The following is a 23,809-nucleotide window of genomic DNA, read 5'->3' on the forward strand; positions in this document are numbered from 1 at the left end:
TTTTTTTTTTTTTTTTGAGACAGAGTCTCGCTCTGTCGCCCAAACTAGAGTGCAGTGGCCAGATCTCAGCTCACTGCAAGCTCCGCCTTTCGGGTTCATGCCATTCTCCTGCCTCAGCCTCCCGAGTAGCTGGGACTATAGGCGTCTGCCACCTTGCCCGGCTAGTTTTTTTTTTTGTATTTTTTAGTAGAGACGGGGTTTCACCGGGTTAGCCAGGATGGTCTCGATCTCCTGACCCTGTGATCCGCCCATCTCGGCCTCCCAAAGTGCTGGGATTACAGGCTTGAGCCACCGCGCCCGGCCTTAAAATTTTTAAATTGCTATATCTCTGTTGCAGCTAATACAACAGGCTTGATACAGGTATATATTTCTGAAACTAATATAAATATACATGTTTCTGATAGTTTGTAAATGTAAAATATCACACAAAGCTTTCTCCCTTCCATTGAAGGCTGAGATAACAAACATCATAGGCTCCTCTGCGACCCTATGGTGCTAAGACAAGATGCTTGGCCCACTGCTGTAAATCCCTAGGAACTTGGTCATGCTTCAGCATACCATACCTGGATATTTCTGGTCTCCTTTGCTTACCAGGTAATACAGGTGGCTAGCTGCGCAACTGAGAAATAATATACTGTCTGAAACCTCAAATCTTCTATAATCCCCAATCTACCCTTCTTTCAGGCAAAAGGAAGGGTCTCTTTTCCAAAGTCTGCAAAGCTCTCCCTAGTATTGTAATTTGTATTGGCAGATGCCCACATTCTACATGGTTAACAATGAATGAAATTTTAGCCCTTATATTTTATCACTGATGGAAGATAACTTAAAACAATTGTTATTTTGTAATAACTGAAGTTTAAAACTTTCAACATAAATTTCTAAAAACTTTCTAGAAAATAAGGGTTCATACTAAAGAAATATGACAACGAAATGCAATGCCTGATCCTGGATTAGATCCTGGACCAGCAATAAAAAAGTTTAGGTACTGGCCGGGCGTGGTGGCTCAAGCCTGTAGTCCCAGCACTTTGGGAGGCCGAGATGGGCGGATCACAAGGTCAGGAGATCGAGACCATCCTGGCTAATACGATGAAACCCCGTCTCTACTAAAACTACAAAAAACTAGCCGGGCGACGAGGTGGGCGCCTGTAGTCCCAGCTACTTGGGAGGCTGAGACAGGAAAATGGCGTAAACCCAGGAGGCGGGGCTTGCAGTGAGCTGAGATCCGGCCACTGCACTCCAGCCTGGGCAGCAGAGCCAGACTCCATCTCAAAAAAAAAAGAAAAAAAAAAAAAAAGTTTAGGTACTAAACTAAAAAAGGATCATTAACACAATGTGAATATAGACTCTGGGTTAGGTAAAAGTTTTATATTAATTAAATTTTCCGGTTTTGATTACTGTGCTTATGTAAGATAATGTTGGGCAAGGGGAGAGAGGGCATTAGGACAAATACCTAACACATGTGGGACTTAAAACCTAGATGATGGGTTGATGGGTGCAGCAAACCACCATGGCACATGTATACCTATGTAACAAACCTGCGCGTTCTGCACATGTATTCCAGAACTTAAAGTATAATAAATAAATTTAAAAAATAAAATAAAAAAATAAAAAGATAATGTCTTTGTTCTTAGGAAATATATTTAAGGATAAATATATTCCTTAATGTATTTATGTGATGTACTTAAGGATAAAGGGACATCTTATATCTAACTCAAATGGCTCAAAAAAAATATATGTATATATAAGAGAGAGAATGATAAACAAATGGACCAAAGTAGAAACTACTGGTGAATCTGGGTAAAATATACACAGAAATTCTTTGTACTACTGTTATGAATTTTCTGTAAGTTTGGAATGTTCAAAAGAGTTACATAAAACAGAAAATAAAGCCTCCTGTTTCTAGATAAAAGCAAATCTGTCCACTGGGCCTGGATATTAATAAAAGCTGAAGGGATTGGTCAAAAGCATTTAGAAAGTGATAATATGGAAAAAAGAGAAAATAGAATTTCACATTCTAAAAAAGGATTATGAGCAATGGACACGACAGTCAAAGCCTCTGATAGCTTTCAGTGTTTGAAACTTGCTACATTTATCAATGCTGCTGTTCCATAACTTCATGATCTTGGCCCCATGGCTTGACAGAAACAGAATAGTGAATGAAAAGAACAATTGCTTACACCTGGACACAAAGGATAGGTCACTCCTTTTGCAATCAATTATGGGAGGGCTGAAATTAACAGACTCGTCTTTCTTCTTACCGAAAAGAAGTGTTCTTTTCCTTCTGTTTTGGTAAAATTATTTGTGGGGTAGTCTGTCCAGCAGCAAAAGCAAAGGTGCTGAAAATGGACTGAGGATAACGGAACTTCATCAGCTGTTTCTTAAAGATCTCTACCACTTCTGGGCTGACTTCTTCATCAAATGCTACCTTAATCAACTAGAAGCAAAAGAGATTAAACACAAAAGAAGCATTAAGGATTTCCAGGCAACTTTCCCCCAAACAACAGAATATAATAACACAAAATGGCAAGACTGGAGGTTGAAGGGACTTTGGATAACATGCAATACAATTTTAAATTTTTAAAAATAAAAGGCTCAAAAAGGTTTACTTGCCATAAAGGGCTAGTTGGCAAGGAAAATCATGTATCTTCAAGTCAGTTTCTTAATGATTATTCTTCTACAATGGGATAGGGAATTGTACTAGCAAACATGCCCTTCTAATTTCTCAACTGGTTGGTTCCAGATAGAGAATTTGGCCTAATAAGGACTCTTCCTACCCAGATACAACAAATGTAGGAAGAAAAAAAATCCATTTGACTAGAATCCTAATCAGTACAGCTAGGCAATATTCAAGTGTGGAGTTCTTTGGAAGGTGGAACAGTGAGGAAATCCTTAGGCAGCCAATGCTTTCAGGTGATGAGAGGTCTGGAGCCTAAAGATCAGCAGTCTTACATTTCACACAATTAGCACAGAAGCCAATAGGAGAGATCCTTGACTAGAAGGGATGAGGCAAGAACTGAAATCTGAGAAGTGATGAAGAATAAGAAAAGCAAAATATTACAAACTGAGAATTTAAAAAAAGGAAAAACTAAGAAAAGGTCCTTCTTCCAGGGTCTGATTTGCATTAGTGATTCTACAAAGTTCTGATATAGTCATAAACCCCTGGAAAACTTCTTGCTTTATCAGGGGTATGCAACTAGTACCAACAGAACTTTAGCCCTAGCTACACTTTCTACCTTTCCATAGAACAGCCACATGGCGTTTCCTTCAAAACAGATGCCAAGACAACTGCTTTTTATCTAAAGGCTTCATCAAACAGGTACTGAGGTATAACTTGGGAGAGAATAAGAACCAATTGTATGTGTCTAAGTTTCTAAGATCACCATTATTGAGTATCTGTTGGTACTCTGAGTTCACTAAGGGGCTCCAGGGATTAAATCCAATACCATCCATGAGTTTACTCAGTTGATGATTACCCTCTCAGAGCCTATGACCTTCCCCATTCTTATCCTCGAAACTTCTGAGCACATGACCACAGAAAATGGCCACAATATCATTTGACTTTTGAAAATTTTTGAATAGTAAAACAATGGCTTCCTTTTTTAATACCTGAAAAGATGCTGATGTGATCTGCAGTCCTTCTTGCATGTTCTGCTGTAGCTGGTTCTGCATTGTAATCTTCTTCTCCTTGGTGATGGAGGCAATGGGAAAGCTCCGCACAACTGTCTGCTCACCCACTGTAAACAGACAGGACACAGCTTTAGCAACAACACTTTATAGCTCACTTCTAGAGTATCTACTGCTCACTTCATCAATCACTGCTGGAGAAATGAATTTGAAGAGGACACTGCCCAGGGATGCAGTGAAAGCAAGTGCCCTTCACTCCAGGAAAGGATTATGTCTCAGGAGTGGCAAGTGACTTACATTTCACACAATTAGCATAGGAGGCAATAGAAGGGATCCTTGACCAGAAGGAATGAGGCAAGAACTGGAATTCTTGGAAATCTGAGAAGTTAGAGACAAGTGACTTGCCACTCCTGAGACAGAATCCTTTCCTGGAGTGAAGAAACTGTCACAGCCTGACTGCCTTCATTCTTTCTATCTCCCCAACCTACTGTGTGCCACACAAGATCACCCGGTTCAAGGCAATTTTATAGAAAGGGAGGTTTTGTTCAAAAAAAGAAAAAGTACTCCTCAAGTATTGAAAAGACATCCAAGATATTTAATGTAAGGATGAAGCAAAAGAGAACAGGTTTTTAAAGTTTGTTTCCATATATGGTAAAAGGTGTTATACTATATATGTGTGACTTTGGAAAACAAGCCTGGACTTAGGCGCAAGATTTTTAGGAGTTTATTGAAGCAAACATGGGAAAATATAAATAATTATTTATCAAGTACCTGAGGTTACGAAGATGAGAGTCTAGAAAAAGGTAGCACACTCAAGACCTCCCTTGAAGAGCTTCCAATTTCCCGTGGGAGGAGAGTCACATGCAGAATATAATAATATGTGGTTAGCTCTTACGTTTGAGGGAACAGACTACAGGGATTTAAATATTTCAGAGAAGGATCTCTACGTGCTAGATGGATAGAAAATGATTTCTGGGAGAAGTGAGGGAGAAGATGAGCTTTAAAGGAAGTGTAGAATCTGGATTTGCAGAAGGGAAAGGAAGAGCATTTTAGGCAGTGGTAGAGGAACATAACAGGAGTGGTAATGAACAAGGCCTCCCAGCTAGTAGGCCAGGATAGGGAGGAGGTGGGGAGATGTGAACTAGGTTCATCTTATTTAACAGCCCACACATTTCTTCATTTATTATAATCAGAATCCTAATTCCCTGGATCTATCAACCTATAATCTAGAAAAATTCTGACTATCTTTTTACATCAAGCTCATATCTAGAGGCTAAAGTCAGGATGTACATAGGATTTAAGTTCTAGGATGTATTTAACACCTACATTTATATAACATGTAAAATTATAATATTTATATGTGTCATCAAAGGAGAAATTTTAAATTAGAAATTTAAAAGGAAATAAAATATTTTCTATGACAAAATAATTTTCCTAAGTGAAATTAATCCAAAATTTGAAAGGAAAAAGCCAGAGAATATGAGATTTCACACTAAGCATGACTTTAAAATAAATTACAACAATTTAAATGACCACGTAAGTATCACATGTTTATGTGTCCAAAATGTATGTTTATGGCCATTAATCTCACAAAAGTCCTACTATAAAAAATTGTAAGTACTGTATGGTTTCTTTTAGAAGTACGTTTACTTTCAAATACGATTTGTGTACAGCAATATGAAGGAGTGGGCTAAGACATTTTTTTTCCTTTTCACTTTTTCAAAATAAGCAGAACTATTCTTACAAATTCATCTTTTCTTATTTAATTTTATGAACTTGTTGCACATTATATGGTAAGCAGTCTTTTATGACTGATATACTAAATCATCTTGATTCTATTCAACCTAGGGGTAATGCAACTGTTAAGATTTAAAAGAGAATACATTTTATATATCTGAATTCAATTGTCCAACAAATGAGTAGTACATAGTGCATACTCATCATATGCTACTAAATACATAATTTCAGAGGAGAAAGGCACTTTAGTGACCATTTAGCCCAATGGTTCTCAATCACAATCACTTGTGGGGCTAAAGAAATACACAGATGCCTGGGTCTCCCCATTTCTACTGCTTCAGATTCTAATTCAATTGTTTGAGGGTTGGGCCCAGAAACTGGTATTTTTTTTTAAAGATTTCCAGATAATTCAAATATGTAGTCAATGTTAAGAACCACTGAATTATCACCAAAGAAAGCCCAATCTCCCAATTTTATAAAAGAGGAAAACAAAGTACAAAAATGTTAAGTGACTCAAGTCACTGAGCTCTGACTTGGAGTCCCATTGTTTTGCCCAAAAGTCTTAATTATGTGCTTTTCCTCTCAAAAAGAGCATTTTACATACAAACTATAGTGACTTTAAGAAGATAATGTAGATTACTTCTGGTAGGGCATGCTATTCCTTTCTAATATAGAAGGCTGTACTGAATAGCAGAAAATAGAAATAGAAGTTATAGGAGTTTGGCAAGTAGAAGAGAAGTTGTCTGCCAAAAGGGAAGTGGGGTTAATTGGAATGGAATAAGAGGGAAGTGGGATTGGTGCTGGACAACCTTGTGATGGTCAGCATATCCTTCCACAAAAAGGTTCAAGTATCTGCAAGACCTTAGTTTTACAGTTAACTGTAGGACTCAGAAAGTGGAGACAAACCAGTAAGGAATATATTCAGCAGTTAGAGTGAATATCTCTAGGTTATAATACTCTGCCCCATGAAATTATGATCATTTCAACAAATGAACCCTTGATTTATTGTTTAGAAGACAACCCTTTGTTCTTCAAGTAAAAAACTATGACCCAAATTATCACTAGCTCTGTTCAACTAAAGTATTTCACCAAAATACCTGTGTGGCAAAAAGCTTACTTTGGATTTAAAATGATCTGCAAATCACTGTGCACAGCTGGGATCGAAACCTCATGTACCACACAGATATCCATGTTCTGATGGCATATTGAGTCATACCTAACTGATCATGGGGGGTTCCCCTGAAGAGAATTCTGTATGTGGTGAGGAACAAGGCTCCTTCTGCTGGCAGGAGCTGAGGGCCTCCAAGAAGACCTCCAGTAGCTTCTTCTCTTCCATCAGGATCCAGCAAGACTCGAAGACCCTCACAGACAATTTCTTCCCCTGGCAGCAGAGCAGGTCTAAGAATCTTGGGCTTACAACAGAAAAAGAATGATTGACTGATTGACAAATTGATTGATTTTTAGAGACAGGGTCTTGCTCTGTTGCCCAGCCTAGAATACAGTAGTGCAATCATAATTCACTGCAGCATCAAACTCCTGGGCTCAAAAAATCCTCTGACCTCAGCCTCAGGAGTAGCTGAGACTACAGGCATGCACCACTATGCCTGGCTGATTTTTAAATTTTTTTGTACAGACAGGATCCTCCTACATTGCCCAGGCTGGTCTCAAACTCCTGGCCTCAAGCAATACTCCTGCCCCAGCCTCCCAAAGTGCTACCTGGCTAGAGAAAGTATTGTAAACACAACTTTTGTGGAGTTTCTAATACTCAGACCATGGTGATCTTTTCAATTATAGACCCAAAAATCTTAAGCCAGACTTCCCAGATAGTCACATGAGAATGCTGATTTGGTAAGAGGCAGAAATGAAGTTTATATATCCAAATGTGGGAGGATTCTTTGCAGAACTGTCTAAAAGTAAAATCAGTGGGAAATAACTCAAATATCTGAAATATTCATTCAATGAAACATTCTGTAACCTTTAAAATATGACATAGATCTGTATGTGTTGACATGGAAAAATATTCAGAAGGCCTGGTGCAGTGGCTCACGCCTGTAATCCCACCACTTTGGGAGGCCAAGGCAGGTGGATCACCTGAGGTCAGGAGTTCCAGACCAGCCTGGCCAACATGGTGAAACCCTGCCTCTACTAAAATACAAAATTAGCTGGGTGTGGTGGCAGGCGCCTGTAATCCCAGCTACTCATGAGGCTGAGGTAGGAGAATTGCTTGAACCTGGGAGGGGGAGGTTGCAGTGAGCCAAGATCACGCTACTGCACTCCAGCCTGGGCGACAAAGCAAGACTCCATCTCAAAAAAAAAAAAAAAAAAAAAAAAAAAAAAAAAAAAAAAAAAAATTCCAGAATACATTGATAAGTTAAAAAAGCAAGTTAGAAACCAGTATGTACATTATAATCTCATTTCTGGAAAAAGAAAAGGAATTGTAAGACTGTGAACTAAACTATTAAAGGCAATGGTATCATAGTTAAGGGTGGAGGTGGAGGTAGTATAGGGAGGACTACAAGGGACTTTCACTTTGTACAATGTGTATTTCTTTTATGCTCAAATTTATACAAAGAACATTATTACTTTTGAAATTATTTGGATATTATTATTTCTGTTTCTGAAAAAAAAATAAAATATGGACGAACTTTTAACAAGACCTGTCCTTCTTGGCCACGTAATGAACATTTACACAACTCAAGAAATTCTGACTCAGTAACCACATAATACATTCCTCTGAAGAGTTTAGGGCTAGGAAAAAAAATCTCCCCTGAATGTCTAATATGCTTATTTTTTACTAAGCAATAAACACTAATCAGCAGTATTCTTTTTGTTGGCTCTAGTGAGTTTAGAGCTAAATGTAAAGCCAAAGTATAATAATCACTATGTCTCAGGTTTCTGTTAGAATTATATTCCTACCTATCTGGCTTCTGCTCGCTCCTATGAATGAATGAATGAATGAATGAATGAAATGAATTTACTTATTTATTTATTTATTTGTTTATGAGACTGGGTCTTGCTCTGTCACCCAGACTGGAGTGCAATGACATGATCTCAGTTCACTGCAGCCTCAACCTCTTGGCCTCAAGTGATCCTCCCACCTTGGCCTCCTGAGTATCTGGAACTACAGATAACACTACCATGGTTGGCTAACTTTTAAATTATTTTTTGACGAGATGGGGTTTCATCATGTTGCCCAGGCTGGTCTCAAACTCCTGGCTCAAGTCATCTGCCTGCCTTGGACTACCAAAGTGTTGGGATTATAGGCGTGAGCCATGGCTCCTGGCCTCAATTTGTTTTTGTTCTATTATAAAGTTCTGTTATATAGGCAACAGTAGACCATAGTCTACTGGCACCAGACTACAAAGTAATCATCTGAGAGCCTTGTTAAAACACAGATTCCCAGACATGTCCCGGGGTATTCCGATTCAGGAGGGTGAGGTTGGGTCCAGGACTCTGAATTTTTAATAGACTTTCCAGCTGTTTGGGATGTATAGTCAGATTCAGAAACCTAGGTTTTTTATGATAATTGCCTTAAATCCTTTTTTAGGGGTGGGGGAGGGGGAGAAAATAGGCACAAAATAAAATCTTGGGTTGGGCTTAGAGGTTAGAAATGTTCCTAATTTATGCTCTGCCTATAAAAGTAGACTCAATGAGAGGTTATTATCGCTCCTTTGTTGAATCCAAGAAAAGATTCTGTTCCTATTTCAGTATCCTTTTTATAAGGTTCTATATGACAAATTCCTCTGAAAGTTTAACATATCATTAACACTGGAGCTAGTGTCTGTAAAAGGTTAGGTGAACACACTTTCCTGGCACACAGCAGTCTATCGTTTGTTTTTAAGAAGAGAGGCTATACCCTGAAAGCATGTAGTCTGGAATTATTACCTTCTGAATAGGTGGAAGTCTTCTGCTTTCTCGATGTACTGCTTCCAGGGTCTCAATGTGCATAGCTACAATTCCTAGGATAAGTCAGAGTATTCAAAATGAGAGAACACAGACAAGGAGAATAAAAACAAATTCTGGATATTTTAGAATTAAAAGTTAATTAAAGTTTAGTGGTTCCTCAAAAAAGTTAAAGAGAATTACCATTATGACCCACCAATTCCACTTCTACATACATACCCCAAAGAAATGAAAGTAAGGACTCAAACAGATACTTACATGTGGATATTCATGTATTATTATTTATAATAGCTAAAAGGGAGGGAGAAACAACTCAAATGTCCATCAACAGATGAATGGATAAAATGTGGGACAGCTATACCACGGAAAATTACTCAGCCATAAAAAGGAATGAAATTCTGATACATGCCACAACACGTATGAACCTTAAAAACATTATGCTAAGAGAAATAAACCAAATCCGAAAGTACAAATAGCATCTAAGTCCACTTATGTGAAATACCTAGAACAGGCAACTTTATAGAGACAGAAAATACATTAGAAGCTACCAGGGGCTGCAGGATGGGGAAAGAGGAGTTATTGCTTAATGGGTAGAGTGTTTGGGGTAATAGTTTTAGAAACAGATAATAGTGATGGCTGCACAACACTGTAAATGTAATTAATGCCACTGAATTGTACACTTAGATTGTTTTATGTTATATATGTATTTTACAACAATTTAAAAACATTTTAAAAACTAATCAGAAAATAAATAAATAGCATGGCTGAACTACATGGAAGACATGTATTGCCAGGTTTTATGCTGAAACTCAATAATCTTCAATATTCTGATTCTCTAATATCTGCAAAGTGATTACCTGGTATCATGCAATGAAGGCTCTTGATGTGATCCTGAGTAACTCCACTCTCTGTACAAACTTTGTCAATAAATCGGGTAATGAATCGCACAACAGAATTGGCAATGTCATTATTCTCTGAATCTTCAAACCCACTCTCTGTATCATAGCTCTCAGCTACACTTCCTGCAATACTAAGACAGTCAAGGAAAGAAATCATGGTCAGTACTCAAATGCAACAAATGACTACTATATAGTAGTCAATTTACATAGCAATTGAAATATGATCAAAGAGATGTCTACTCAAGTAGAAGGCTCACTTAACTCCATGGCTCCTTGGTAAGTCATGGTGATAAAACACAATGTTCTACTTGTCTACATTTGGAAACTACTGTCAGGCATTATCCTTTGGACCCAGATTTGTTTCTGTAAGGAATACCTTTTGTCACTCTCCCAAAAGGAACCCAGGAACCACAGAAAATAAACCAAGAGAGGATTCTCTCATTTATTATGGACTACCTGGGCCTTCTAAAGCAACCTGTCCTCCCAAGTTAATTATTACATAGAAACCAAGTAATATGGCTATCTTTGGCAACTTGGCAACTGAGGAACACGTTTCCTGGTAGGCAAAGTAAGAGAATTTTTCTCAGCAACAAGCATATTCTTCGGTATGTAAGGACCAAACTGTCCTATGAACCCTTCTCTTGCCAGGATTTATCACTCTCTGAGTAAACTGCAACCCATTTGGGTTTTAGTTTCAGTGGTATGAGAACTCACTGGAGGGTCGAGACACAGAAGGCATGGTTGTGGATATGACTATAAGGTTGAGGAAAAGGAAGGCTGAGAAACAAACTCACTTTTGCAAGAAGGTGCTCACTAATTTCTCTGGAATGATTTCTGTAAATTGCTTTGGCAGACAGTAACTAAAGGGCTGGATCAGTAATGGGTGAGATATTTGGAAAAATTAGGTCATAAAAAAGAAGAGAGTGTGGGAAGTGGTTAAGAATAGTAGGATGAAGTGAATCTTTTAGAGAGAAAAGCTGAACAAGTCCAAAGGTGAGGAAAAAATGGTTAACTTTTGAAATATGTACAGCAGTATTTGCTCAAAATGTTTAATATTATCTGTCAAGCCAAGACTGGCCCCAAGAAGAGTAGGAGGAGGGTCTGTGTGTTCACATTTTGGTACCTGTTTGTGACAATGCTGTTGCTTCCGCTCTCCCAGTCACCTGGTGCTGATGTTCTTAGGAGCTTGTTTTTACTTGTGTCGAGTGGAACTAGCAGGTTTACCATTAGGTTTGCAAAGTGAATGGCCTGACTAAAGACAGTGCTTTCCTCATGTTGCACTAGCTCTTGCTGAGTTAACTTGCTCAGGGTAGGCCAAAGGCGTAGTTGCTCAGCTGCCAGGTCCATTGCTGTCTTCTCCTGATATTGGTTATCAGGAAGCTTATCCTAAAAAATAAAGCAACACAATCCAAAAGAGAACCATCACTTCAGGTGAGCTTAAAAAACATAGATGTTTTAAATAACTATTCTATTAAATGCTTACATCAGCAAAAATGAAAACATAAACAAAACATAACAACCACAAAACAAAACCTAGTCTTTCCCAGATCCAACAGGCCTTGAGTGGAACTATGTGACAAACCTCAGAAAGCAGCAGCAAAGCACCTTACAGCTTGTGAAGAGCTGGTATGTCTATGGTCTCACTTGTACCTAACCTAGGGCTGGCTCCGGGATAGACTTCTTTAGAATGGCTGGCAAAGTAGCAGTGACATGTGTTTGCTCTATGAATTCTTTCGAGATGTGTCAATATTACCATTACAGCTGCTTAAAAAATTATCGAAAGCACCCCCAAAGCCCAATAAATTTCTGAAGTATAATGATAATCAGCATTTAAGGCTGCTTTAAATTCAATTCATGAGGATAATTTCTAACACTTATTATTACTGCATGCCAGGTACTCTTCAATGCACTTTATATATTAGACACTAAAATCTCATAATAATCATATTCATTTTACCAGTGAGGAAATAAGGCACAGTGAAGTAACATGACTTGACCCAAACCAGAGAGCTAGTAAATGATATTTTAAACTTTCAGAGTATTTAAAACTACTCTTTCAAATTAAAAACAATTTCCTTGATTTTAAAATATTTTCTGATATTTTCATAAAATATTTTACGCTGATGAAACAGAAACATATAGAATATTCCTAGAAGAAGACCTAGATTTATTACTGGCATTTTTTAAAAATAGAACTACTAGACTGGGCGTGGTGGCTCAAGCCTGTAATCCCAGCACCTTGGGAGGCCGAGACGGGCGGATCACAAGGTCAGGAGATCGAGACCAATCTGGCTAACCCGGTGAAACCCCGTCTCTACTAAAAATACAAAATACTAGCCGGGTGAGGTGGCGGCCACCTGTAGTCCAGCTACTTGGGAGGCTGAGGCAGGAGAATGGCGTAAACCCGGGAGGCGGAGCTTGCAGTGAGCTGAGATCCGGCCACTGCACTCCAGCCTGGGCGACAGGGCAAGACTCCGTCTCAAAAAAAAAAATATAACTACTAAATTTTACATTTATTTTGGAGTCAATTAACGTTAATTTGACATTCCTCCAGGAAAGTTAGCTGCATAGAGAAGTATGCCTGTTATTTTAGGTTTGTTCTTTCTATTCAACTTCCTATAATCATTTCCAGGAAATTCTTATTTATTAAAGTATATTAAAACAATCCGAAGCCTGTAATCCCAGCACTTTGGGAGGTCGAGATGGGCGGATCACGAGGTCAGGATATCGAGACCATCTGGGCTAACACAGTGAAACTCCGTCTCTACTAAAAAATACAAAAAACTAGCCGGGCGAGGTGGCAGGCGCCTGTAGTCCCAGCTACTCCGGAGGCTGAGGCAGGAGAATGGCGTGAACCCGGGAGGCGGAGCTTGCAGTGAGCTGAGATCTGGCCACTGCACTCCAGCCTGGGCGACAGTGCGAGACTCCGTCTCAAACAAAACAAAACAAAACAAAACAAAACAAAACAAAACAAAACAAAACAAAACAATCCTAGTGCTGAAGAACTGAATTAAGAAGTTACTATGGAAAAACATAATGTCTGAAAACAACAGAAGAAAGATATCACAGGGCTCCTTAAATAAAACCCAAATACACTGGTAGGAAGTAGCTAGAGCTTCTTTTTTTTGCCCTGGGAACGTCTGCTTTCCTTAAAGCCAGAATCCTAATCCCACACAATTAGCGTTCTTTTCTTCTCTCTTACCTTTTGCTTCAGATGCGGGGCATGATTGTCTTCCTTGGCTGAGAGATAAAGGGAGCGAACCTGTTCCTGCACTGCATTGTAAAAGGTTGTCTCCCAAAACTGCTGATTTGTCCAAATGGGGTGGTCTTGTACACATGTGTAAGCAAACTGGCTGACTCCAGGGGCAAGTTTCTGTGAGAATACACAAAATGTATCACCATGGGGCTGGCAGAATTATAACAGTTCATAAGGTCACAGAGGCCACAGTTAATCATAGATGTGATCAAAGGATTTCTCTAAAGAATATCTTATGGTAGTACAGGCTTAGCAATCAGCAACTTATTCCTTTTTAACTGGCAACTGTGGGCTTGCTGTTGGATCCTTGAGAGTCTTAGTCACTTTATCAAAATGGGTATTTTAGTAACAGCTAAAAATCAAAGCTGTTATTATATCAAATAGAAAATACAGGAAAAGGAGGCACTGTAGATTTAGTGAATATTATTACAATTAGGGCATATAATAAAATCCATCACAATGTAAACATAAAACTCCAGATAATTTAACGTTTCTTCTACTTGGCTTTAGAGTACTCTTTTTAAGAGACAGCAATTGATATGTGAGTGAACCTACAGCTTGGCCTTACACACAGAATGAGGATATAGCATGAATTAGGGACTCAGGAGAACCGCACTTTTCCTACTGCTCATTCCAGCCCATTACCTCCCCACCAAAGCTGCTGCCTGGCACACATACTCTCTAGAAGACTGTCCTGGGCTTCAAGGGCATTTTCTGGTAACCAAATTTGCACAGGGAAAGATAAACACAAATCAAACCGCCTTCCTTTCAGGGACTTCCTGCTGGGTTTCAGAGTAAGAGTAAACTTAAGAGGTGATTAACAACAGAGGGAAGGAAAATGAACTCTGCAGGCATTTAGAAGGCACTTCATATATATTTAAGTTTGTTTAGTTCCAAAACCCCTGCTCTTTTTACAACATCAAATTGTCTTTCAAAAGAACTGAAAGTAAATCAAAATAAATTAAATGCCAAATTAACTGCCAATTAGTACTTCTGTTTTCCCCTCACTTTATGATTTTGTTTCCCAAAGTAATATTCTGCCTTGAAACCTCTAAAAAAAACTTGCTTTTCAAATTTTAAAGATAATGTACACTGCCAAATTTCAGTTAGTCTTTCCAGAACTACTTCTCTCACCTCTAAAAGGATGTTTCAAATTTTAAAAAATTCATAATTTTCCAAGAAAAAGTAGGTACCATTTTCAATAAACATTTTTTGGCCCATTTTATTCTTTGGAATTGAGTTCATCTGTTTTCTGTGAGTAGAACTAAAGTTTCTGATAAGTTTTCTTTTGAAGCAATTTAATAAGCCGAGTCTCTTCTGAAATGTTGGACACTGAAGATGATTACTAAGGTTATATAACAGTTACACAACAAAAGTTGGTTCATTTCTTAGGGATGTATACCAGATATATAAGACATTTGGTAAAAATTATATGCTTAATACATGCTAATCTCCTTTTTGGTTTAGAGCTGGAATAGGTATCATGAATACCACAAAATGTAGTGCCTGTGTAGTTAGAAGCCAGGTGGTTGTGATTTTGCCTTGAAGAGTCTCTGTGTACTACATGCCATGTGTAAGACCTTTTCAAGATAGGACTGTGTTACTGCTGCTGAGGTAACTGGCTATAACCTCAATTCTCCCTATTAAGTGGCTGTAAGTTGTGGCTATGAAGCAAAAATCAGGAGTTCTTTGAGGGTGCACAGGGATCACTGTTGGATTTCATGATGTCTATCTGCTCATTTAACAAACAGCTACTGTCTACCTATGGGAAATCATGAACAAAATTTGTGTGGTTTTGTGAGTGCGTAAGCAGAAGCCACACACTGAATCACAAGCTCCTTATATACTCTGCATGAAGACACTTGGGACATGGATTACACACTTTTTCCTCCTTCATTTTTTAGTCCTTTACTGTAAGGACCAGCAATTATTTCAGTAGCAGTACACAAGCCTATTTTGAAAGTTTTTTTTTTTTTTAGACAGGGTCTGGCTTTGTCACCCAGGCTGGAGTGCAGTGGCATGATCGTGGCTTACTGCAGCCTCAACTTCCCAGGCTCAAAAGATCCTCCCACCTCAGCCTCTCTAGTAGCTGTAGTAGCTGGGACTACAGGTGTGCACCACCAATACCCAGCTATTTTTTGTAGTTTTTTGTAGAAAAATTGGAACCTGGGAGGTGGAGGTTGCAGTGAGCTGAGATGGGGTTTTTGTAGAGATGGGGTTTCATCATATTTCCCAGGCTGGTCTTGAACTCCTGGGCTCAAGTGATCTACCTGCCTTGGGTTCCCAAAGTGCTAGGATTATAGATGTGAGCCACCATGACCAGTCTGAAAGAGATTTTAAAGGCACTAAATTCAAATAAGATAAAACTGTAATTCTCAACTGCCTTTACCATGAGTATACTCAGGGCAGTACCATTTCTTACAAATGCAGTGTAACATAATCAATGGCAACTCTAAAAATGTTGAAGTCTTGAAATTATATTAATATAGATAAGCTCCAAAAAAAATGAGCTTTAAACAAATCCTTATCAGATTCTTATAAAGCACTTTTAGGATAATCAACACACCAAAAAAGTTATTAATTAAACATCTTTTATTAAAACTTAACAGAGATGTACAGGAATCTGAGGGTATAATGAAGCCCCACCTTTCTTTAGCATTCTTCTCACTGATGGTGTATATTTGCTTTCCTTGGCACATGTGAGTTGACATTACAGGTTGAGTGTTCCTTATCTGAAATACTTGGGACCAGAAGTGTTTCAGATTTTGGAATATCTGCATTATATTTACTGGATGAACATTCTAAATCTGAAAATCTAATATCTGAAATGCTCCAATGAACATTTCTTCTGAGTATCATGCCAGCCTGCTAGAAGTTTAGAATTTTGGAGCATTCTGGACTTTCTTTTTTCTTTTTGGAAACAGGGTCTCATTCTGTCACCCAGGCTGATGACAATCATAGATCATTGCAGCCTAGAACTGCTGGGCTCAAGGGATCCTCCCGCCTTAACCTCCTGAGTAGCTAGGACTACACGCATGTACTGCTATGTCTGGGTAATTTTAAAAAATGTTTTTTGAGGCCAGGCACAGTGGCTCACGCCTGTAATCCAAGCACTTTGGGAGGCTGAGACAGGCAGATCACTGAAGGTTGGGAGTTTGAGACCAGCCTGGCCAATACAGTGAAACCCCATCTCTACTAAAAATATAAAAATTAGCTGGGTGTGGTGGCGGGCACCTGTAATCCTAGCTACTTGGGAGACTGAGGCAGGAGAGACACTTGAATCTGGGAGGCGGAGGCTGCAGTGAGCTGAGATTGCACCACTGTACTCCAGCCTGGGCAACAGAGCAAGACTCCATCTCAAAAAAAAAAAAAAAAAAAGAAAAGAAAAAAGAAAGTTTCTTGAGACAGGTTTTCACTATGTTGCCCAGGCTGGTCTTGAACTCCTGGCCTCAAGCAATCCCCCCACCTCGGCCTTCCAAAGTGCTAGGATAGGATTAGGCCACCAAGTGTGGCCCACATTTTTGAATCAGAGATACTCAACCTGTATCTTCATGTTTATTCACAAACTAAAAGTTGAATATGCAAAAACTAATCTAAGTAGTTTGAACAAAAGCGGGACTATATATGTCCCAAGGAAGAAAAATGGTGCAAGACAGAGTGACAGTGGCCCAAAGGGGCCCACAGCCTGCTTACTAGGTGAGAATTACAGCAGGGTAAAGTGACTATACTACAAACACTTGGTGGCAAGACAGACACAAATGGCTATGGCATCTGTGATGATAGTGGCAGTAGTCTTAGTAAACAGAGAAAATAAGTGCCTGTCGATAAAACGATCTCCTGATATGTGCGTTAGAAATCATTAACCTCCAAATACTTAAAATATTATTCTTTTTCTAGACATGCAATTTGCCTTCTTTCTTTGTGGTTTCTTGCTTTGTCTGGTCAACCACAAGCAAGGAGCCCTGTGTCCCTCAGTGAGGATGGGCAGGGCCATTTCACTGATGGGTGTTCTCAGGACCAGCAGAGGGCAGTATCACTTTATTCTGCCTAGACGCTATCATGGCTTGATCTACAAATTGCAAAAACGGAACTTTGCAGTCAGCTTGGGATAGAAAGTGGGTGGTAAGGTAAATATTTCAGGTGTTCACTGTGCATTTGAGAGAATCTATAAAGAAAGAGAACTGTTCAGGGTCATATGGCAAGATGAGTAGAACAGATGGGAACAGAAATAAAGTTTTCCATTACTCTATGTTGTCTCTGTAAGACACAAAATTTAGATATTTTACAAAACAAACCTGTAATATAATTATGTAGAAAAAGATGTAATGAGACTTTAGGGTTTCAAATTCAGTATAACCTGGGACAGTAGCAGCAGTTTTAGTAAACAGAGAAAATAAGCATCTATGGATAAAACTATCTTCTGATTGTAACAATTTATTTTTTTAAGTTTTCTTTATTATTTTGTGTTTAATTTTTTGATTCTAATAATTTCTCTGGTTTGAAGAAAAAACTTTCCCAAGACAAGATGGTTTTACAAATTGGTCTGTACACTAGCATCATAATCTTTTAATATTGCACAAAGATGAGATTTAAGATTTAACTCATACTGAGGGTGTGAGAGTGGTGGTGCTGGTTGGGAATGCTTTTGCCAAATCACATCTCTCATTCTCTTCAATTCTGGCAACAATATTTATATTTCTTTTCTTTTCTTTTTTTTTTTTTTTTTGAGGCGGAGTCTCGCTGTGTCGCCCAGGCTGGAGTGCAGTGGCCAGATCTCGGCTCACTGCAAACTCCGCCTCCCGGGTTCACGCCATTCTCCTGCCTCAGCCTCCGGAGTAGCTGGGACTACAGGCGCCCGCCACCTCGTCCGGCTAGTTTTTTGTATTTTTTTAGTAGAGACGGGGTTTCACTGTGTTAGCCAGGATGGTCTCGATCTCCTGACGTCGTGATCCACCCGTCTCGGCCTCCCAAAGTGCTGGGATTACAGGCTTGAGCCACCGCGCCCGGCCAATATTTATATTTCATAATAATTTTTATGATTCTGTCCTAAGGAAACAAGTGATATTGTGCCATGCAATTTTATGAGATGTTTAATAATGTGTTGACTTTCTTCTTTATCTAGAAAAAATAGCCCTTGAAGATACCAGATTAAGCAATGCCATTCATTTTTCACAAAGCTTTCAAAGGAAACCCAGCATGGGACAGGACATGAAGAATAAACTCATGGGGCTCGCCAACCAGCAGGCCAGTTTCAAATCCAAATAAAGGACGCAAATCATCTGAGAGATGAGAAGGTCAAGAGAAAGGTTAAGATATCAGCATGAGGGGCCTGTCAAAGGCCTGTCTGGCTAGATATGTTTGTTCCCCAAGCTCAAGGCTCCAGTTTGGGAGCTCAGGGAAAACCAGATTTCAGGAAAGAAGGCTAGCTGGCAGGACTTATCCATAAACATGTAATGGTCTTAAAGAATAATGTAGAGATTCATTGTCTAAATTGCTGGAGATTTCCTATCTAGTTCTGGTCCCTGGAATATAAGTGTACCTAACTAACCGCACAATTCAGGGATGGTGCTAGCAAGTCCTCCTGTGATTCTGCTCTGGTCTCACCAAGTCCAGATAATAAATCACTTTAATAATTAATTTTAGAGCATTTTCTGATGAAATTGGGAGTCTTTCTTTTGCTTAGTCTTGAGAGACAAACAAAAGGAAGATAGGAATAGGAAAAATATGTATCCAAAACCTGGCTTTATCAAATCTTAAACATATTTGCTTTGTCCCTCCCCCCCGCTTTTTTTTTAAAGAAAGGACATACAATACATACAAGTCCACTGTATACCTCTCCTGATTCTATTTCTCTCCTATCCTAGAGGTGACCATTATCACGAATTAGGTATCATCATTCCCATTTTGTTTTTTGCCTGTGTATGTCCATAAAGAATATATCAGTTATATTGCAGGTTTTATTCTATTCCTTATTGATGCTTTTCATGTATATAACTCATACTTCATCTATTTATGTGATATCTAACAAAACTATATAATTAATTGGGACAAAACACAACTGGCTTTTGTAAACATACAACTCAGCAGGAGCAGAAAGAGAATGGCCTATAAGCAATGAGTATTTAGAATATTATGTTCATTAGTTAGTGGGATTTACAGAATAGTGAGTAATCCATTTAGTTAAATGGGGTGACTATAAGCGTATTCCACATTTTTTCCTGTTTTACTACCTGATACTCAGAGATTGAACAGTACAAGTATCCTTAAACTCAGAATAGTCTATACCCCTCTGGATTGCTCCGAAGATCGAGGCATACAATTTCTGCATGAGAGGCATATTCATCCACCAGCATTGTCCAGTATTCACTTGATGTGCCAGGTTCTACAAATGTCAGTAGTTGGGATGATAGGATTAAAGTCCTTTTTTTTCAAGACATAGTCTCGTCTTGTGACCCAGGCTGGAGTGCAGTGGCACAAACGAGGCTCACTGCAGTCTTAACCTCCTGGGCTCAAGCAATCCTTTTGCCTCAGCCTCCCATGTAACTGGGACCACAGGCATACACCACCATGCCTTGCTAATTTCTGTATTATTTGTAGAGATGGGGTCTCACTTTGTTGCCCAGGCTGGTATCAAACTCCTGGGCTCAAGTGATCCTCCCGCCTCGGCCACCCAAAGTTCTAGGATTAAAGCCATGAGCTACCAGGCCTTCCGAACTCTAGTTTTAAACCACTTAGCCTTCTAATGATTCTGTGTCTTAAGTTGTTTAGTAAATATCAAGAGTTCAGAGGATAAATCAATTTCTTTCCTTTGTGGTCCAGAAATTTGTAGACATCAAATGCAAGACTGTTGTCAAGTCCTTTGCCTGGGTTTGGTGGTCTCAAAAATATAAGATATGATCTAAATTCTCCTAATTCTCCTATTTTTGGCCAGTTTTAATTTTTTTTTTTTTTTTTTTTTTTGAGACAGGGTCTCATCTGTTGCCCAGGCTATAGTGCAGCTGGCATGATCTTGGTTCACTGCAGTCTGAACCTCTGGGGCTCAAGTGATCCTCCCACCTCACCCTCCTGAGTAACTGAGACTACAGGTGTGCATTACCATGCCTGGCTAATTATTAAACAAAATTTTTGTAGAGATGGGGGGTCTCACTCTGATGCCTCGGCTGGACAATTTTATACAAGTAGTACAATGTTGTGTTTCATTCTGCAACTTGGTTTTTCATGCATTATGTTGTTAGACTTATTCAGGTAATGAAAATTATCTGACAACTAGAAATATCTCTGTAAAAAGTCTTTAAAATAAGAAAAAATTATTATAATCAAAAGTGTCATTATTATACTTTTCTGAGTATAATACATTTTCAGTATAAATATTTATCAACTCAGTTAATCCTCACAACAATCTTATGACCCACTGAGATAGGTACCATTATTTCCCCTGTTTAAAAATGAGGAAATAGCCAGGCTCCGTGGCTCATGCCTGTAATTCTAGCACTTTGGAAGGCTGAGGCACGCGGATTACCTGAGGTCAGGAGTAAAAGACCAGCCTGGTCACCATGGTGAAACCCTATCTGTACTAAAAATACAAAAATTAGCTGGGCGTGGTGGCACATGCCTGTAATCCCAGCTACTTGGGAGGCTGAGGCAGGAGAACTGCTTGAACCTGGGAGGCAGAGGTTGCAATGAGCCAAGGTCGTGCCATTGCACTCCAGCCTGGACGACAGAGCAAAACTGTTTCAAAAAAAAAAGGGGGTGGGGAGGTGATTGAGGCAAAAATAAGTGACTTGTTCAAGGGAACACTGATAGGGAGTGACAGGCCAGAGATGGGATTTGAACCCAGTCAGTTTGGCTTACAGAGTCTTGTTTTTCAACTACTGCACAATTTAACTATTGTATGGAATTCCATGGTATGAATATACAGCGTTGTCTTGTTTCTGTTAATAGACAGTTGTATTATTTCCAATTGTTTGCTATTATAAACAGTGATGCATAAATATCATCATATGTTTCAACTGCCAACTATTGATTATTGGTTTCAGCACCTTTTAGTAGGGTCTGGAAGTACTTGACACAGGTCCCAGTAAATATGGTAATTCTCTTTTTTTTTTTCTTTTGGTCTTTTTTTTTTTTTCCTTTTTTTTTTGTGGAGAACAGGGTCTCACTATATTACCCAGGCAGGTCTCGAACTCCTGGGCTCAAGCTATCCTCCCGCATCTGCCTCCCTGAGAGCTGGGATTACAGGCGTGAGCCACCGCGCCCGGCTAAATGTGGTAATTCTCATTGTTATCTATACCAATAAGCATTTTGGGGTTATTGCATATTGGTTATTTTTCTAATAAGAAATTATTTCATGTAGGTATTTTGCAAATCCACTATTTTAAAAAATTAACAATAATTCTTTAATATTAGGAAGTCCTAGCCAAACAATCTTAAAATTCCTATGGAATCACATAAGAAAGACCCTGAATAGCCAAAGCAATCCTGAGGAAAAAAAAAACAAAGCTGTAAGCATCACACTATCTGACTTCAAAATATACTATAAGGCTATAGTAGCCAAAACAGCATGGTACTGCCATAAAAACAGACTCTTTGACTAAAAAAGCAGAATAGAGAACCCATAAATAAATCTATGTATGCATAGCCAATGGACTTTCCACAAGGGTGCCAAGAACAGATACTGGGAAAATAACAGTCTCTTCAATAAATGGTGTTGGGAAAACTGGATATCCATACTCAGGAAAATGAGACTAGACCTCCATCTCTCACCTTATACAAAAATCAAATCAAAATGAATTAAAGACTTCAATGTAAGACTTGAAACTATGAAACTACTGGAAGAAAATATTGGGGAAATGCTGCAGGATATTGGTCTGGGCAAAGATTTCTTGGGCAAGACCTCAAAAGCACAGGCAACAAAGAGCAAAAATAGACAAATGGGATTACATCAAGTTAAAAAGCTTCTGCACAGCAAAGGAAACAATCAGCAAACTAATGAAACAACCTACAAAATGGGAGAAAATATTTACAAACTATCCATCCAACAAGGGATTAATAACCAGAGTATACAAGGAATGCAAGCAACTCAAAAGCAAAAAACTGACTAAAAAAATGGGCAAATGATTGAGCAGACATTTCTTAAAAGAAGACATAAAAATGGTCGACAGGTATATTTAAAAATGCTCACCATTGGGCCGGGCGCGGTGGCTCAAGCCTGTAATCCCAGTCCTTTGGAAGGCTGAGGCGGGTGGATCACGAGGTCAGGAGATCGAGACCATCCTGGCTAACACAGTGAAACCCCATCTCTACTAAAATACAAAAAATTAGCCGGGCGTGGTGGCGGGCACCTGTAGTCCCAGTTACTCGGGAGGCTGAGGTAGGAGAATGGCGTGAACCCAGGAGGCGGAGCTTGCAGTGAGCCCAGATTGCGCCGCTGCACTCCAGCCTGTGTGACAGAGCAAGATTCTGTCTCAAAAAAAAAAAAAAACAAAAAAAACAAAAACAAAACAAAACAAAAAAAACTAACAGTAGATCTACCATACCACTGCTGGATATAGATCCAAAAGGAAGAAAACTAGTATATCAAAGAGATCACATTTATTATAGCACTATTCACAATGGCCACGATATGGAATAAACCTAAGTGTACAACAACAGATGAGGGGATAAAGGAAACATGGTATATATACATAGTGGAATAATATTCAGCCATAAAAAAGAATGAAATCCTGTCATTTGCAGCAACATGGATGGAACTGGAAGTCATTATATTAAATGAAATAAGCCAGGCACAGGATAAATATCACATTTTCATGCATATGTGGGAGCAAAAAACGTTCATCTAATGGAAGTAGAGACACCTACAACCATCTGATCGTTGATAAACCTGACAGAACAAGCAATGGGGAAAGAATTCCCAATTAATAAATGGTGCTAGGAGAATTGGATAGCTATATTGAAGAAAATTGAAACTGGACCTCTTCCTGACACCTTATACAAAAATTTACCTGGCCAGGCACAGTGGCTCACGCCTGTAATCCCAGCACTTTGGGAGGCTGAGGCGGGGGAATCATGAGGTCAGGAGATCGAGACTACCCTGGCCAACATGGTGAAACCCCGTTTCTACTAAAAATACAAAAACTAGCTGGACATGGTGACGCACGTCTGTAGTCCCAGCTACTTGGGAGGCTGAGGCAGGAGAATGGCATGAACCCAGGAGGCAGAGCTTGCAGTGAGCCGAGATCGCGCCACTGTACTCCAGCCTGGCGAAGAGCAAGACTCCGTCTCAAAAAAAAAGAAAAAAAAAAACAAAACTCAAGATGGATAAAAGACTTAAATGTAAAATGCAAAACTATCAAAAACCCTAGAAGAAAATCTAGGCAATACTTTTCAGGAT

At 39.0% G+C, this 23,809-nt stretch overlaps 1 protein-coding gene across 2 annotated transcripts in view; it reads right to left on the bottom strand.

Annotated features, from left to right (window-relative positions):
• The window catches only part of LOC108541781 (myotubularin-related protein 13), a 117,465-nt gene that overhangs the window by 67,651 nt on the left and 26,005 nt on the right, over positions 1–23,809 (bottom strand). For both annotated transcript variants that reach the window (XM_017891446.1, XM_017891445.1), the window contains exons 2-8: positions 13,366–13,536; positions 11,287–11,549; positions 10,122–10,294; positions 9,247–9,320; positions 6,578–6,773; positions 3,607–3,734; positions 2,259–2,434 (exon numbers count right to left, since the gene is read on the bottom strand). In XM_017891446.1, coding sequence (XP_017746935.1) covers positions 2,259–2,434; positions 3,607–3,734; positions 6,578–6,773; positions 9,247–9,320; positions 10,122–10,294; positions 11,287–11,510 — 971 coding nt within the window. In that variant the 5' untranslated portion in view covers positions 11,511–11,549; positions 13,366–13,536. The remainder of the gene's footprint in view (positions 1–2,258; positions 2,435–3,606; positions 3,735–6,577; positions 6,774–9,246; positions 9,321–10,121; positions 10,295–11,286; positions 11,550–13,365; positions 13,537–23,809) is intronic.

This window comes from Rhinopithecus bieti, unplaced genomic scaffold (assembly GCF_001698545.2).
Source record: "Rhinopithecus bieti isolate Rb0 unplaced genomic scaffold, ASM169854v2 scaffold_20891, whole genome shotgun sequence".
Classification (NCBI taxonomy): domain Eukaryota; kingdom Metazoa; phylum Chordata; class Mammalia; order Primates; family Cercopithecidae; genus Rhinopithecus; species Rhinopithecus bieti.